This window comes from Mytilus californianus, unplaced genomic scaffold (assembly GCF_021869535.1).
Source record: "Mytilus californianus isolate M0D057914Y unplaced genomic scaffold, xbMytCali1.0.p SCAF_10, whole genome shotgun sequence".
NCBI lineage: Eukaryota > Metazoa > Mollusca > Bivalvia > Mytilida > Mytilidae > Mytilus > Mytilus californianus.
Genome location: NW_026262582.1, coordinates 32,893,176 through 32,908,698, shown reverse-complemented (window position 1 = coordinate 32,908,698; position 15,523 = coordinate 32,893,176). Strand labels below are relative to the sequence as shown.

At 31.5% G+C, this 15,523-nt stretch overlaps 1 protein-coding gene across 1 annotated transcript; it reads left to right on the top strand.

Annotated features, from left to right (window-relative positions):
* Nucleotides 1–1,056: 1,056 nt before the first annotated feature.
* On the top strand, nucleotides 1,057–14,370 carry LOC127717955 (uncharacterized). Its single transcript, XM_052223834.1, has 9 exons — nucleotides 1,057–1,904; nucleotides 4,360–4,425; nucleotides 4,829–5,173; nucleotides 6,343–6,633; nucleotides 7,857–8,117; nucleotides 8,752–9,052; nucleotides 10,475–10,795; nucleotides 11,454–11,744; nucleotides 13,008–14,370. The coding sequence occupies exons 6-9, from the start codon at nucleotides 8,872–8,874 to the stop codon at nucleotides 13,532–13,534; spliced, it is 1,320 nt and encodes a 439-aa protein (XP_052079794.1). The 5' UTR covers nucleotides 1,057–1,904; nucleotides 4,360–4,425; nucleotides 4,829–5,173; nucleotides 6,343–6,633; nucleotides 7,857–8,117; nucleotides 8,752–8,871; the 3' UTR covers nucleotides 13,535–14,370.
* The last annotated feature ends 1,153 nt before the right edge of the window (nucleotides 14,371–15,523 follow it).

The window sequence follows — 15,523 nt, the reverse complement described above, 5'->3', positions numbered from 1 at the left end:
CTCTTATCAAGTTACTGTATAAACCATTGCGATATCGAAATGCATCATTATCGTAGTATCATCAATGACAATTATCAGAACACGATGATATTATCATTCGAATTGGTGACAAACACCCCAAAACACTTTAGCATTGCTATGAATAGCCTCAGGCAACCTTGGCTTGTTATATACACGACAAAACAATGAACTGAAGTTAATGATGCCAATTTTGGAAGAAAACAAATACATGTCTTGTTCTTGGTTCATGTTTTAAATGCTAGAGTAGCCATACATTTTCGTGCAGGTTAAAACTCTTCAAAAGGTAAAATTTTATTTGAACATGACCATTGGGTGATGAATAAAACTCCAGTTCCTGTGGGAACACATGTTTTAACATATATCTATTTGAATACTATAAAGTATTAAAATACTAAATGCAAAATAAGAAGTTGGACTAGAAAAAAAGTGTTGTAGATAAAATAACTGTCGAACAAGTTGGATTTTAGCTACATCATGTGTAGCTATAAATCCAAGTCTAAACCATAATGTCCATAAGAAAATGTCTTACACCAAGATATATTGGAGTTGTTTTACACTTGTTTCGTTAATTGATAGCGTATGATTTTAGTAGTTTTTATGGATTTCCCCTTCTTGAATTTGCTTTGGAATTCAGTATTTTGGTGTTTTTTCCCCCTTTTTATATATATCTGTTAACATTTTAACTGATAGAATATATTTAAGATATGCATGTATTATAAAAAAACACAAGAACAATCCCAGATACATGTAATGAATAATTTGTTCACTAACATTCTATGTTAATTTGAATACGGTTGTATATTAATAATGGGATTTCTGTTGCAAATCAACTTCCTTCTATTGTTTATATTTCAAAATCTATGTCATGGATACATTATGTAAAATTAACTACAATCGAATACTATTACGCATTATAATCATAGCAGGTGTTGCTTCGGAACATTATGCAAAATATGTTGACCAATTGACAATAAAACAAGGAAATGTTGAAAATAAGTCAAGGATACTATATTGCGACATAAATTATAACGTTTGGGTATTAATTTAGGTAAGAACGTTTTAGATTTCTTTATACTGGAATTTACATATAATCATTATTCAACTTATCTTAAAATTGCAACTTCTCATCTAGTTGGTAATGGAAATTTCTCTTTTTCAATCGAGTTGGAAACAAATGGATTATTTGTAGATATAAAAATATACATGTATTTCTAAGTTGTAATAGTTTGAGGAATATCCCGTAAGAGATGCGAGAGGTTAAAATAAAATTCAAATGCTATGAACTGATCGTCAATTGATATGATAGTTGAAACAAAAGAAAACAAATTGTCTCATGGCAATGAAGCAAAACAATACGAAATTAGCATCATGATCAAGTATTACCAAACATTTTATAGGATGAACACTAACCCACCAAAATATGTATACAAATAAAGGAACACAAAGGAGAAAAAGGACAAGCCCTGAACGACGATGCATGACATGAGATTGAATTCATATATAGTAATGTTTCCCAACACTACCGCACATGAGGAAACTGTCTGCTTTGATACATGTTTGTCCATTTGATTTTAGATTAATCAAAATATGTTTTAAACTATCAAATAGCAGTTATTGTGTGTTAACAATAAAATAATGGTAAAATAATGGCTTACTTTTAATATTGAATCCTCCAATACATAAAGGGGGTCATAAATTATCAAATACAAGTGCCGGCTATCTCGAATACAGTTTTGTTATCATGCTTATTGTTTTTGTTTTCGGCTAGGGTGCTGGTAAAATGTTTTTTAAATAAAACTTCATGTTCATTGTCCATGTTGTGTCTGTTTCGGTATGTTTTGACATCATCACGGACACAACTACAATAATGGCTGTTCATTTTGGTAAGTAGATATTATCAGTCTATTCATTAGCCAATAAAAAGGAGAGAAAATACAGCCTGGCCAACAAGAAAATCATGCCAATAAAAAAACTGACTACGTCAAGACCAAACATAAAAAAACGAAAAGAAGACGCACAATTCAAAAGAATAACACAACCGTAAACAGAAATCCGCCGATCGAGGGACATTAAATCCATTAAAAGCCGATCACTAAAATTACCACTAAGGAAGTACAATTAACTCAACATACATCATGTACATAACAGGATTGTAATTTTGTAATTGTGCCAGAAACGCTTTTCGTCTACAAAAAAAGGTTAAAACAACAAATAAAATATGAATATGAAGAGCATTGAGAACCATCAATTCCTAAAAGTTTTGACAAATACAGCTTATGTGTTGTCAATATTACTGAACATTCTAATGTTGAGTTCTGTAAGTATTTACATACACAATCTGATAAAATTCATGCTATCCTTTAAATATATTAAAAAAGTAGACCCGAAGAAAACCGAAGAAAAACAAAAGTTGTGTTCGAAAAGACTGTTACAAATTATTACAAAACTCGGACCATACTTTTGACTTGTTCATGTCAAAAAAATTCATGTTATGAATAAAACTCAATAGAAGGTTAGGTTTACTTATTTTTCTTTTGTTATAAAATACAGTAATTTAAACAAAAGAAGGTAAACGGAATTACTTATTTCTGTCGTCTGCATATATTTAAAGTGTATGAAAGATTTTTAGCTATTCTCCGACCAGTACTAGTGGTAGATCATTAAGGCTTTATCTTGTTACCATCTTCACAACTGTAACTCAGATTTTCAATGGTCATTTATATTTTTGAAAGTGTACACCTAGCACGTTTTGCTCACTTCGTATTATGATAAACCGAAAATCGAAAAGTAACTTAACGGTCTACCTAGCAGTTATCAACACTGGATGACGTCGTAAACAGTTTATATAAATTAATTTCAACATTCTATTTATATTTTAGAACTAACTAACCTCTAACAAGAAAATCATTGTACAGTTCAGATAATTAATGTACTAATCTTAATTCTAAAATTATAACGTACGTTTATTTTTGTAATTAGCGGACGCCATTACGGGTTGGAAAACCGTTACGAAAAATATGTTTACAAATGACGATGGATATGTTTCAATTATTAGAACCGGTATTATCTCTTTTTTCCCCGAATATGACCTTACTAGTTAGAATTGTCACCGGATTTGTATCAACTTGAGCAACACGACAAGTTCCAGCTTTCAAATTGTGAACTTTCCATTTCTAAGTAGCAACATTCCAGCAGCACCTGCATACGGGGTATATATCTCACAATTGATACGATATTCCTGTGCATGTATTTTCTATCATCAATGTCTTGGTAGAGGGTTGCTGCTCACAAGGAAGCTATTAAACCAAGAGTTACAAATGGTGAAGTTGAAATCATTCCTTCGTAAATTTTACGGACGCCATCACGAGTTGGTTGGCCATTTTGGAATAACCGTTTCACAGATTATATCGGATATGTCCCTTATGTCGTAACTACAATCCCCTTCCCTTTCATGAATGTGACCTACCGAATTAGATTATTAACCGGATTTGTTACATGACGGGTGCCACACGATGAGCAGGATCTGCTTACCCTTCCGGAGCACCTGAGATCACCCCTAGTTTTTGGTAGGGTTCGTGTTGCTTATTCTTTAGTTTTCTATGTTGTGTCATGTGTACTATAGTTTGTCTGTTTGTCTTTTTTCATTTTTAGCCATGGCGTTGTTAGTTTATTTTCGATTTATGGATTTGACTGTCCCTCTGGTATCTTTCGTCCCTCTTCCATGAAGCAGGATCTGCTTACCCTTCCGAAGCACATGAGATTGTCCCTAGTTAGTGGTGGCTTTCGTGTTGCCTAATTTGTTATAAGTATGTTGTGTTTTGAATACTGTTGCTTGTCTTTTGTCACTACTTTATTTTGTTTTGTCTTGGCGTTGTCAGTTTATTTTCCACTTATGAATTTGGTATCTTCCGCCTCAGCTCTTAAGAATAGACAAACATGCTATATTAATAAATGCGAATTTATAAAAATCTGGATACAAATATATGTTTCAGGTGTCAGAACACGTGGTAGCACTATTGCAAACACTAACATATCTAACATACCGAACTCTAAGGAAAATTCAAAAAGGAAAGTCCCTAATCAAATGGAAAAATCAATAGCACAAACACATCAAACGAATGAATAATAACTGTACTAATAATATTCCTGACTTGATACAGACGTTTTCTTATGCAGAACCAAACAAGTCAAATTATTCGTATTTATGAAACCTTGCAATAATGTTTGAATTAACAGTATGTTAATTTATTATCTTTGTCGCTCAATAGACAACAAACTTTGAAACAGATACTGTAACTTCATGTTAAATTCAATTAATTATGTTTATTTTATATATAGGTAAAAAAATGTTAGTCATTTCGCTGACGATTTTAGTGACAATTCTGTCTTATTGTTTTTCCTCAGGTAATATACTAGCATTCAGTTAGCAGACATATTTGAAATAGCAATGTGAAACAACATAAATATTACAGTTGATAAGTCTTTTAGAAACGTGAAGCAATTATTAGAATCTGTATAACCTTTTTATTGAATGCTTGATTGATTGACGATTTCTTCACGCAGCATCAGCGCAAAAAGTCTATATTCATATGATATAACCGTTTGAATGTTAGCAAGATCAATGGAAAAAATATATTCATATTATGCAACTGACCCTTCTTTAACACACGAATTCACGGCCTGTTATTTATTATTTCAAAAATGTAATCTATTTTAAGCTATAAAAACATTTATTTTTCAAATATAAAGGGAAAACGTGGAAATATATTTTGAATACATTAATCATCATAATTGTATTCTTATCAAGGTAAATCACCTTACGTAAAGACCCACACTAGCATATTTGTTGAATTAGATGCAACCGTTATTCTCAATTGCACTTGCTCCCGTCAAACCGTAACTTCATGGTACGGTCCACAAAGATCGACAATTAGAAGAACGAGAAAGGATCAAGGAACAGATCTTTACGCACAAGGCCTGATACTCACCAAAAATCTTAAAGACTTGAATATTGATATCATTGGAGATTATAGTAAAAGTGTATGCAACTTGGTTATAAGAAATGTCTCAGATGTAGATACTGGAAACTACACATGCGAGTTATGGAAATCAGGAGTGTTGTATTTAAATAAATTCACACTATATTTAAAAAGTAAGTTAAAGTATAAGTGTTTCATGAAACGAAACAAAATGTATGATATAATCATGATGATGGACTGTCTGGGCGAACTTCAAATGAAAATATTACACACTAAAGTCTCGAAAAAATATCTGAAATACACCCACTGTTTCATATATGTATAAATATCCCTCAACTTACTATTGATAAGTCTCAACTCATTATATCATAAGTTATAATATAACAAATCAAAGATAAAGAGGTCAATTATTTGACACTTAATGATTTTGGTTGAATGTGAAAGAAACTATTATTAAAATATATATGACCGTACAGTCGAGACATTTTTTAACTAATTGCCTTGCCAAAAATATTTTATACTTGATCTGACATCATTAATTTACTATTATGCTATTCAAATATATATATTAAGTTTTTTTGGCGTCAAACACACTTAGGGGTGTCAAGTTAATTTAATTTGTGACACATTTCTATATACCGTCAACAAAAATAATATCAGCAAAGATTTGCAAGATTTGTATCCTATTGTATTAAAGACAATAACGTGGTATATTCATTATATATACGTAAAAATATAACCACAGCCCATGGTATATTTTTTAATTGATGAAGATGCACAATGTAATCTAAATGCAATTGTATAAAACGTTCCAATTGTTAGTGTAATTACATGAACGGATAGTTTATGTTTTTTCTCTTGTTTCATGACATTTTTCCGATGAAAAGGATTTATATTTTTTTTGTAAATGAACCATTCAGACAAAAATATTTTCTTTCATTTCTCTAGCAATAAAGTGTAAGGTATTTATAAATGTACAAAATCAAGAACTGATACAAAGAGAGCACACACTCTTTCTTCAAATGTAACAACCATAGTTATGATACGATTTCCAGCACAGCATGAATCAACAAGGTTGATAATGGCTATTAACAAAGCCCCTTGATTGTAACGACATATTAAAAAAACATCACATTATTTGTTTTGAAAGTTTGAATGTGCGTCAACAACAATATATTATTGTCAGTCAAATAAACGGAGAATAGTATTGTTTTAAAGACTACTAAAGATAGGAAACTTTCCCAGTGACTGCTAACATTTCCAGAAACAATGGATAGAGAAACAGCTTTTCATGTTTTTTAAATTTATTTGTTTATTTACGTGTCAAAACATAATTTTAAAGGTCCTCCAACCAACCTGACATTTCTGAATACATTGGAAACAAAGGACAAAAAAATAATAAGCGGAACAGATGGACAACCACTTGACATAGTTTGCACTGTTAAAAGCGGTAGACCTGAGGGAACTCTTCTTTTGACCCTAAATGGTTCAGATGTAGCAATGGGTGGAAGTAGTACACTGGTATACTCGTTTACCCCAACCAAAAGAGACAACATGAAATTATTTAAATGTTTTGCCTTCCGTGAGATGATAGAAATGCCTTTGACGGATGAAGTAACATTAGATATCCAGTGTAAGTACAAAAATATGTTTGCGTACTTTTTTTTAATGTATTAACATGTAGGTTATCTATCATATATCAACTTATGTTTGTCGTTCGAGTGTCATTTCTGTAAATTACATTGTTAACACACTTTTGTGGAAATTCAAAGATGAAAGAACGAAGTTGAGTTAAACATGCTATATATATAGTAAAAAGGATATTAAGAATATTTCTATGTTTATAATTTTTGTGAGAAGCAAGAATTAAGTTATTGTGTTGAATATATATGTAACTTACTTTCAGGAGATCGTAATAAAACATTAAAATCCTTGCATGTCGTATCTACTCGGAGAAACATGCTTAATATAACACAACTGCTTAACCGTTGCTAAACGCAAACAGAAACTTTACGAATGAACAAATGAAGCCTTGTAACAAAATAAGGTCAAACATAAGCCTGTGTTGCATATTTTCAAAATTTATATTCCCTGAACTTCTAGGATTTTAAAATTATATTTAACGTCTGCAATACTCCTTTCTTCATTTTGGGTTTTCCTCAGATTTTAAATTTACCGCTTTTCATGTGTATTTATATTGGTAACATTCACAAGTTATCATGGTTGTGTCTCTATGAGATGAAACATAGAGATTATACATTCATCTGGGAACCAGTACGTCAACAAAACAAATGATTTATGAATATAATATATCACCCCAAATGAGGCTTGGTTTGCGGGACATCCGTATTTACAAAGTGCAACCTAAAAAGATCAAAGTGTTGTAGCAGTTCTCGAAATATACGCAATTTTTTTCATATCATGTTAAGTACGCATCTTTAATCGTAGGTATTTATTTTTGTAACTTCTTCCTTGCTGTTCCGTATAAAATAGTTTACAGTTCAATCGTACACCATTGTCAGCGATGACGTGAATGTTCTTTTTCGAAATTGTTTTGAAATAATATGTATTTGATGTATGCGAGTCTTTCAGTTTGAATAACTTAGAAATACAAAGAAACGTAGAGTTTTCGATTTTTTAATCATTTAAATAAGTACCAACGCCATATCAATTTGACCTATTTGTCATGTTGTTTCGATACATATTTTCTATAAACAGTTATATATATATATATATATATATATATATATATATATATTCAAATGCTTATAAATTTAATGGAAATAATCAACATTTCTGTGACTGGGAAAGGCACATAATCGTTATAGTACTGAAATGAAATAATATGTTTTGCAGACAAACCAATACTGTTTGATGATTATCTTGCACACCAAGAAGTTATCGAAAATACTTCGTTAGAAGTTTGTTGTCACGGACACAGCAACCCACCTATATCTCATTTATACTGGACTGGAAATGTTACACCTATAGTTGTTAATAATACTGAATCGTGTTTGAAATTCAAGCTGATTCACCGTACCAACACAGGAAGATACACATGTTTTGCTTCAAATTCAATAGGAACATCAAATACGTCCATAGAAATAAACGTCCTCTGTAAGTATTATAATGATAGAGCATTTTGTGTATTTTATTTTTCGAAAACTTTTATCTTTGTTATCTTCTAACTTTTATGTACTAGTATCATAAATGTATGAAATAAAAATACATTCAAAGTCATCTCATTGACACTCATATCACATCTTATTATCTATATTGAATGCAGGGTTTTTGCCCGTGCTGATTGAATGTAGTAGAATGTGTGCACGTACTGGTGGTGTATGCCTTTATATTTTTATATTATGGGTTGTTTGCCTATTACAATGAAATCGTTGTTAGATATGAATAAAAAGAGAGACGAAAGATACCGGAGGGACAGTCAAACTCATAGATTGAAAATAAACTGACAACGCAATGGCTAAAAATTAAAAGACAAACAGACAAATATAGTACAGAAGACACACCATAAAAAATTAAAGACTAAGCAACACAAACCCCACCAAAAAAAAGCTGCGCATTGAAAGAAGCACTTTGGTTAATAATACTATACTTTTTACACATTGTGATTTGGATGGCGAGTTGTCTATTGAATACCTATATCAACATCTCCTTATTCATATGAATTGAATTTTGGTGGAGCTTTAAATGAACTGTAACAACTTTAGCATATCTAACAGATGTTTTTTTCCAGATCCTCCATCCGTCATCGTATCGCAACAATTTTCAGGGACAAATATAATTCTGCACTGTAATCCAAAGGGTAATCCGAAACTTTATATATTTGAAAAATGGTATCATCGATCGGAATACAATGAAACAATTCGAAAACTTAAAGGAACCCCGGGGCCCAGAAGGAAATCTCATTATTGGTGCACCAAACAAAACCCGATCTCATGAAAATGACGGCTTTTATATATGTAGAGTGTCAAATGGTATAGTTGATACTTATAGAAATGTATACAAAGAAGGAGCAGTTTTAATTCAATCCTCAGGTATAATAATTATGCAAACATGTAAAACGGTATCGTTAACGTTAAATATGAATATTATGGCAAAAATAAAAAATAAAAAAAAACAAAAAACAACATGATATGGTAAAGCATCGATCTTAAAGTCTCTTTCGGTAAGATAGGATTATGTCTCACAATAAACTATGAATATCTGTTAAATATGTCTATATGTTTTTTCTTTTTATTTGAGGAAATAAAAATTGATTTCCAAGAAAAATTATGAATAGACCAGAAGACTTAATCTCTATAGTTAAAAAAACAAGACAATTGTATACTGTTTGCTAAGACCCTTTCCAAGTAGCATTCTTTCACTCGATCTCAATTTGAATCGACCGAAATAAAACCAGTAAGTGTCAATCTTGTTTTTAGTACTAACGATCTCCTTGTGTCTAATCTTATCCACTGAATTCACACCTCAAGTAAAAAAAATCCATCTAACATAATTACCCATGTAAACACTGTGTATAAATATAGTTATTTAATCAATCTAATTTGTTGATACACACGTTTACAAGTACAAAACAAAGGATAAGTATTTGTGTCACTTAATAACACGTTCACTGCTGTTTGTAAAGATTTCGTTAATTTCAGCCTTTAGCATTTAAAGAATGATCGGTTAATTTTAACTCGATTAAAACTAAACTACTTATTTTCGTGTCTTAGTTTATACCGATTAAAGATCGATTCAAAACGTTCATATTGGGCTTAAATTGATTTCAAGTGAACCGATCTAGTTAAAATCGATCTTAGTGTCATAGTGTGAACAGGGTCTTATTGATGTTGTCTATATAAGATTTTTCGCATGAAAAGATATTCCCCGAATGTTATTAAATGGGATGTGATATGAGAAAGAAAAACGAAAGTATAGCCAATTTATAGTAATACTACTCTTCAATCTGGTACGAAACAGCGATTTTTTTCATTATAAATTCGTTAGGCAAATTATCAATTGCCGAAGTCTCACCAAATCTTTTTTAATTCCGTTGCCATATCTTGTAATGACTTTTATAATACACATACATTGCTCAAAATATAAACAACGTCTGCAGTATTTTCTAATCACAGAAATATTCAGTTAACTTGAGAAAAATGGGTTAAACAAATCAGTATTTTTAACGAGCTGTTACAATTTAAACACAAGGACACTAAGAAAAGAGACAAACATCAATAAAACATAATATTACATTACAACATGTAACCACAGAATAGCAGCGGACATCTCCCATGAACTAACGACGGTACATCAGGACACCACCATCAAAGTTTAAACTGCACGTCACATGCATTGAATATAAACGCCACAAAGTGTGAAACCCATTATTTTCCTTTAACAGCACAATATTACAGTAATACGTATAAACTTATCCAAATATATAATCATGTTCTTATTTTATTATAATTTAGTACCACCAATATTCGTTTCAACCAACCAAAGGGTACAATATGGACAATGTGAACGTGGACTTAACATAACAGTCTTTTTGTTCACTAGATCTGCTAATATATCACTGAATATATCAAATCATAAAAAGTATTTACAACCAAAGATTACACAGGAAAGAGTTGATACTCATGATATTTTGCATGGCGTCAATGTAACTGTATCAACAGTTAAAGTTGTTTTTTACATGGGTTTGGCGACAAGGGAGCACTTTGGAAATTATACAGTAGTGGCTTGCAACTTTGAAGGTTGTAATAGATATATTGTTAACATAAGATCGGGAGGTAAGCCTTTCTTGGCTTTAAGTTAGTGATTATTTATATGTATACCGTGAATCTAACTTTCACTAACAAATAGTAATACTTTAGTGTGATATAAACTGCGTGCATAAACAAATAACTTAAAGAAGAATTTTAGCATTTACTAAATGTGGCATAAAATGTTCCGACGAGGTTTGCATAAACATGTTAAATATGCACCTGTAACGTATCCCAAAGCGAAATGAAAATATGTGATCGCAAGCGTAATTATATTTCGTGGAATTTCAAATCCAGCTACGGGATTGGAGGATGTTGATTATACCGCGGGAGTGGCGACGTCGCGTTTTACCTATTGTATCTAGGGTTGACGTTAGTGCATGACGTAGACAAAGCATTCAGAATATAAAGTAAACGTTAAAAAGTATGGTACCGTTGTGTTTCTTCTTTTATATTACGATAGTTGATTTATCCCAACATGATTATTTATCATTGTTTATGTTGGCTTTTTCAGTATAACAAAACAGTTACTGACTAGATATTCGTGGAATAGTAAGATGATTGTCCCCTCGGATACAACTTTGCCCTCGGCTGCAATACACTTGTTTTCTCATACACAGTTAATTAGTATAACATATTTGATGTTTAGATTGATGTCGTCACCTTTTTATACTATGTTTTCTAGATTTACCACAAACCCCTACCAATCTTACAGTGATTCAATACGAACACCACATGATAGTATCATGGATGTCTGAGTTCAATGGCGGATTTAATCAGAAATTTTTCATACAATATAGAGCTGATGACACAGAAATATGGACAACCACAGATGCAGTAGAAGATGGATCGGAAAATAAAATGCATTACTCTTTCTATGAACTTGTATCAACAAAACAATATTTTGTGCGCATGTTTTCTAGAAACAAAATTGGAGATAGCAATATAACTAATATAACAGTATCAAGAACATTTGGTAAGTACACATTCGGAAATATACTGCTTGTCTGTTTGAACGCAGTTTAACCTTATAATAGTATTATAAATGTACACCATTTTTACATATATATATTTATTTATCAAACATGTCATATATTAGACAATTAGTTTAAAATATCCCAAGCTTTTTCATTAATCATATCAACTGATTCCTGATGACGATAGTAGAAAACTCTTAAGATGTTCAAGTTCATTGTCAGGTTAAGAACGGGATTATATGTAATTCCATGGAAAATTCGAGATCACAAGATACGAGGGAGTAACATTAATATGGATTTGAAGAGGTTATTGTTGGTACTATGCTGCTGCATATTTAATTGTCTATGTTTTGTGGATTTGTTTGTCGAACGTCATTTTCGTCTTGTAGCCAATAACTTGATTACTTATCGTCGACTTATCAAATTTGACTGGTATATAATATTAGGTTTTTTTGTAATTATATAAATAAGAGATATGAGGTATCAAATTTTAGAACAAGCATTGGGGATCTCAATTGCAATGATTTACTAAAATATGGTCGACACAATTATCATTGTATACGAAATTCGTTTGGGGTAAACGCGCTTGATCTATAGACATATGCAAATGTGTCAATTTAGTTCTTTTTTCCTATTTGTTGTTTTAAGAAACATCTATTTAAAAGTTGACTGTTTATATAAAATGCGTTTATTCATCATAAATTCATGTATTGAAGACTATATCAATTGTTATCTCTTATTGTTCATATGACTGACAAGTTTGACATTAATGTTTCATTACTGGTAATTTCATTACTTTGTTTATTTTACAGTGGTTCGTTTTAGATTAGTTTGATAACTTTTATTCAGGATAATATGTTCATGAAATAAATGTGGTAGATACCTTTTTCAGATATCAGACATTCCAATATATATCCCACTATTACAATACTAATCAAAACTGTGTATTCAAATGTTTAAACTTGAATTTAAACTGCGGATTGTGCCTTTTCATTGTATTTCTATTAATCGCGTATAGCTTGTGCTTCAATTTGTCCATGGTCTCATTCAGGTTAACATTTTTGTTGTTGCAAAAATGTAAATAACTTTCAACAAATAACCTTCCTTCAATCAGTAATACAAATAAAACTAATGTATTTTGAGGAAATGTTAGACCCGCAAAATCGCTAGTAATTAAACCAATATAAAAACTTGATAAACAACAGTTCAGTATACTGGTGAATCAGACATGATGTTATTGAAAGCTTTAACTTTTTTTGCAGAGTGTCAACAAAAAACGCTTGTTGCATATGATTATTGCTCAGTTATCATTGGAAGCACTGTCGGCGGAATGCTTATATGCTGTATTTGCTCACATATTTGCTGTTGTCTAAGACGAACAAGAAAATCTACTGCGACATTTGAAATCTCTCTAGAAGGTCAATATGATGAAATAGGAACAATAAATTATAATAATGTGATTGTTGATCCAATAACTGACTTTGAGCAAGAGAACAATGACAATATCTCTCATGATCACGAGAGCAATACTGTGTCGTCAAGTGTTGATGGAGAAAGCTCTAATGAAAGCTCTTTTATAGGACGACCTGGTGATGGTTATGAAAATGAGTATCAGGCGGTACTTCCTTCGGTTATCGAAATGCATCAATACAGTAGCATCATCCCAACTATTTATCAGAACACAATTATATCACCGACAAGCGCAGCGACAACATCCTCAAAACACATTACTTTTGCAATCGATAGTTACACAAAGCCATGGCTTGTTGTATACAAGAAGATGCAGTAACCTGAACTAAGACAGTAATAGCATCATGGACTTAAATCTTTTATCTGTACTGAGTTTACTGTAGAAAACATTTGATTTGATGTATATCTTGTGTCTGAACAAGAAAGTGTTGAAATAACTTATCATAATAAATATAACATGAATAATGTTTTAAATTCAAAAATGTTAATGTATTACAAGATTTTGTAATCCCATTTCAATTAAGTAATATAATCAAAAGTTAAAGTGATTGATTAATGGTTAACGCCACTTTGAACATTAGTGGCTATTTCGTGGCGGTTAGTTTTTGTTAATGGAAGGAGCCGTAACTTCTGGAGAGAACCACCAACCTTCGGGATAAAAACTGACAATCTTTATTAATTAAGATTGGAGTGCATCTACCTAGTAGGGGTTCGAAGTAACAAATTCAGGTTAGCAGACTAGTGATACATTTGTTGAACTACTTAAACCACCAGGCTACTGAGGCTTCTAAGTTATAAGACGGTATTTTGTTCAATTTTATGAATGAGAGAAATGAAATATGCAATAAAAAAAAAAAAAATGTTTATATTACAAGTGCAGGTCAATCCACCTTAACATGTACATTGGGTGTAACAATAAAAATTTCTAGAAAATAGCTCCTTCGGTAACTTAAATGTCCTGCCAAAATATCCATTAACAACTAATCCTGGTTTTCCCAAAGCACTTCCATTTATTTGTATCAAGACCACATATAAACATCAAACTAAGGACATGCATACCGTGAGCCATTATGAAGTTCAGGTCAATAACGCTTTTATTTAAACTTGCCAAGGCCTATAACTCCTTTCATATCACATTGGTTAACAGTACAAATGTCAATGCTCCAGACCCGCATTTTAATGTCTCTTTAGGGGATGCTGGTGGCCAGACGTATAGTCTTTCGACAGAAATATTGACCCATGGTAGTAATAACATTATCGGTCGTAGTTCTACGGCTACGAAATGCCGTTTTTTATAATTTCTGTGTACCAAATGCATCATATCTTCATATCAATATTCCAAAGCCATCCTTTCATACTTTTATTGCACAGTTTCATTGAAGATGTCATTTTAAGCAAAGGTCATAATTAAGAACAATAAATCGAACAGTATTTGCAAGTTATCGTTCTTGACTGATGTTGATTCTTGATTTAAAATGTCTAAGGACCGTTTAGGAATATGGTTAATAAATATATGTCTTTCAGGAAATAATTTCTACAGGGCATTATCATTCGCTGCAGTAACTGATCGATGCTTCGAGAAGACTTTACGACCACTTCAATTACAATGACAATGTTTTTACAGAAGAACTTTTGGTTGCACTTTGTAAATACAGCTGTTGCACAAACCAAACCTCTTTTAGGGAGATATATAATTTTGTTTACGTACTGGTTCCCAGTCAAATCTATATGTTTCATCTCATAGAAATATAATTTAGGAATGTATATATAAACATGGTTGCAGGGAATTCTGAATTCTGTGAGTCACCCGAGGTGAAGCTAGGTACATATTTAATTATAAGTTAAGACTCTTAGAACGTCCGGGCATATATGTTGAAAATATGCCGCACAGCCGTATGTTTTGACTTTGGAATAAATTAAAAGTGTATTTCTACTATCCATTCAAGGATATAATTTTTCACGAATCTTATAAATAAAAGTGATACAGTTTTAGCTGTAATGAGAGTTCCTGTTGGAAATTGTACGGTATATATTTACAGAAATGCAACCTTTGGCCCTATTTGGTCATTTGTTTTCGACTCATTAATTTCGAATATTGCATATGTATTCACTCATACATTTAAGGCTTACATTTGTGGTACTAAATTGTACACATCAGTTGATATCTTGTTCAATTTGAAGATAGCGTTAATATCTTAGTTTCTGCATTCCGGAATGATGAGAATGTGATCCAAAAGATTACTTATGTAAATATAACGTGGAATAACAATTTTGGAACAATTCTAAAGATACTGTACAGTCATTTTCT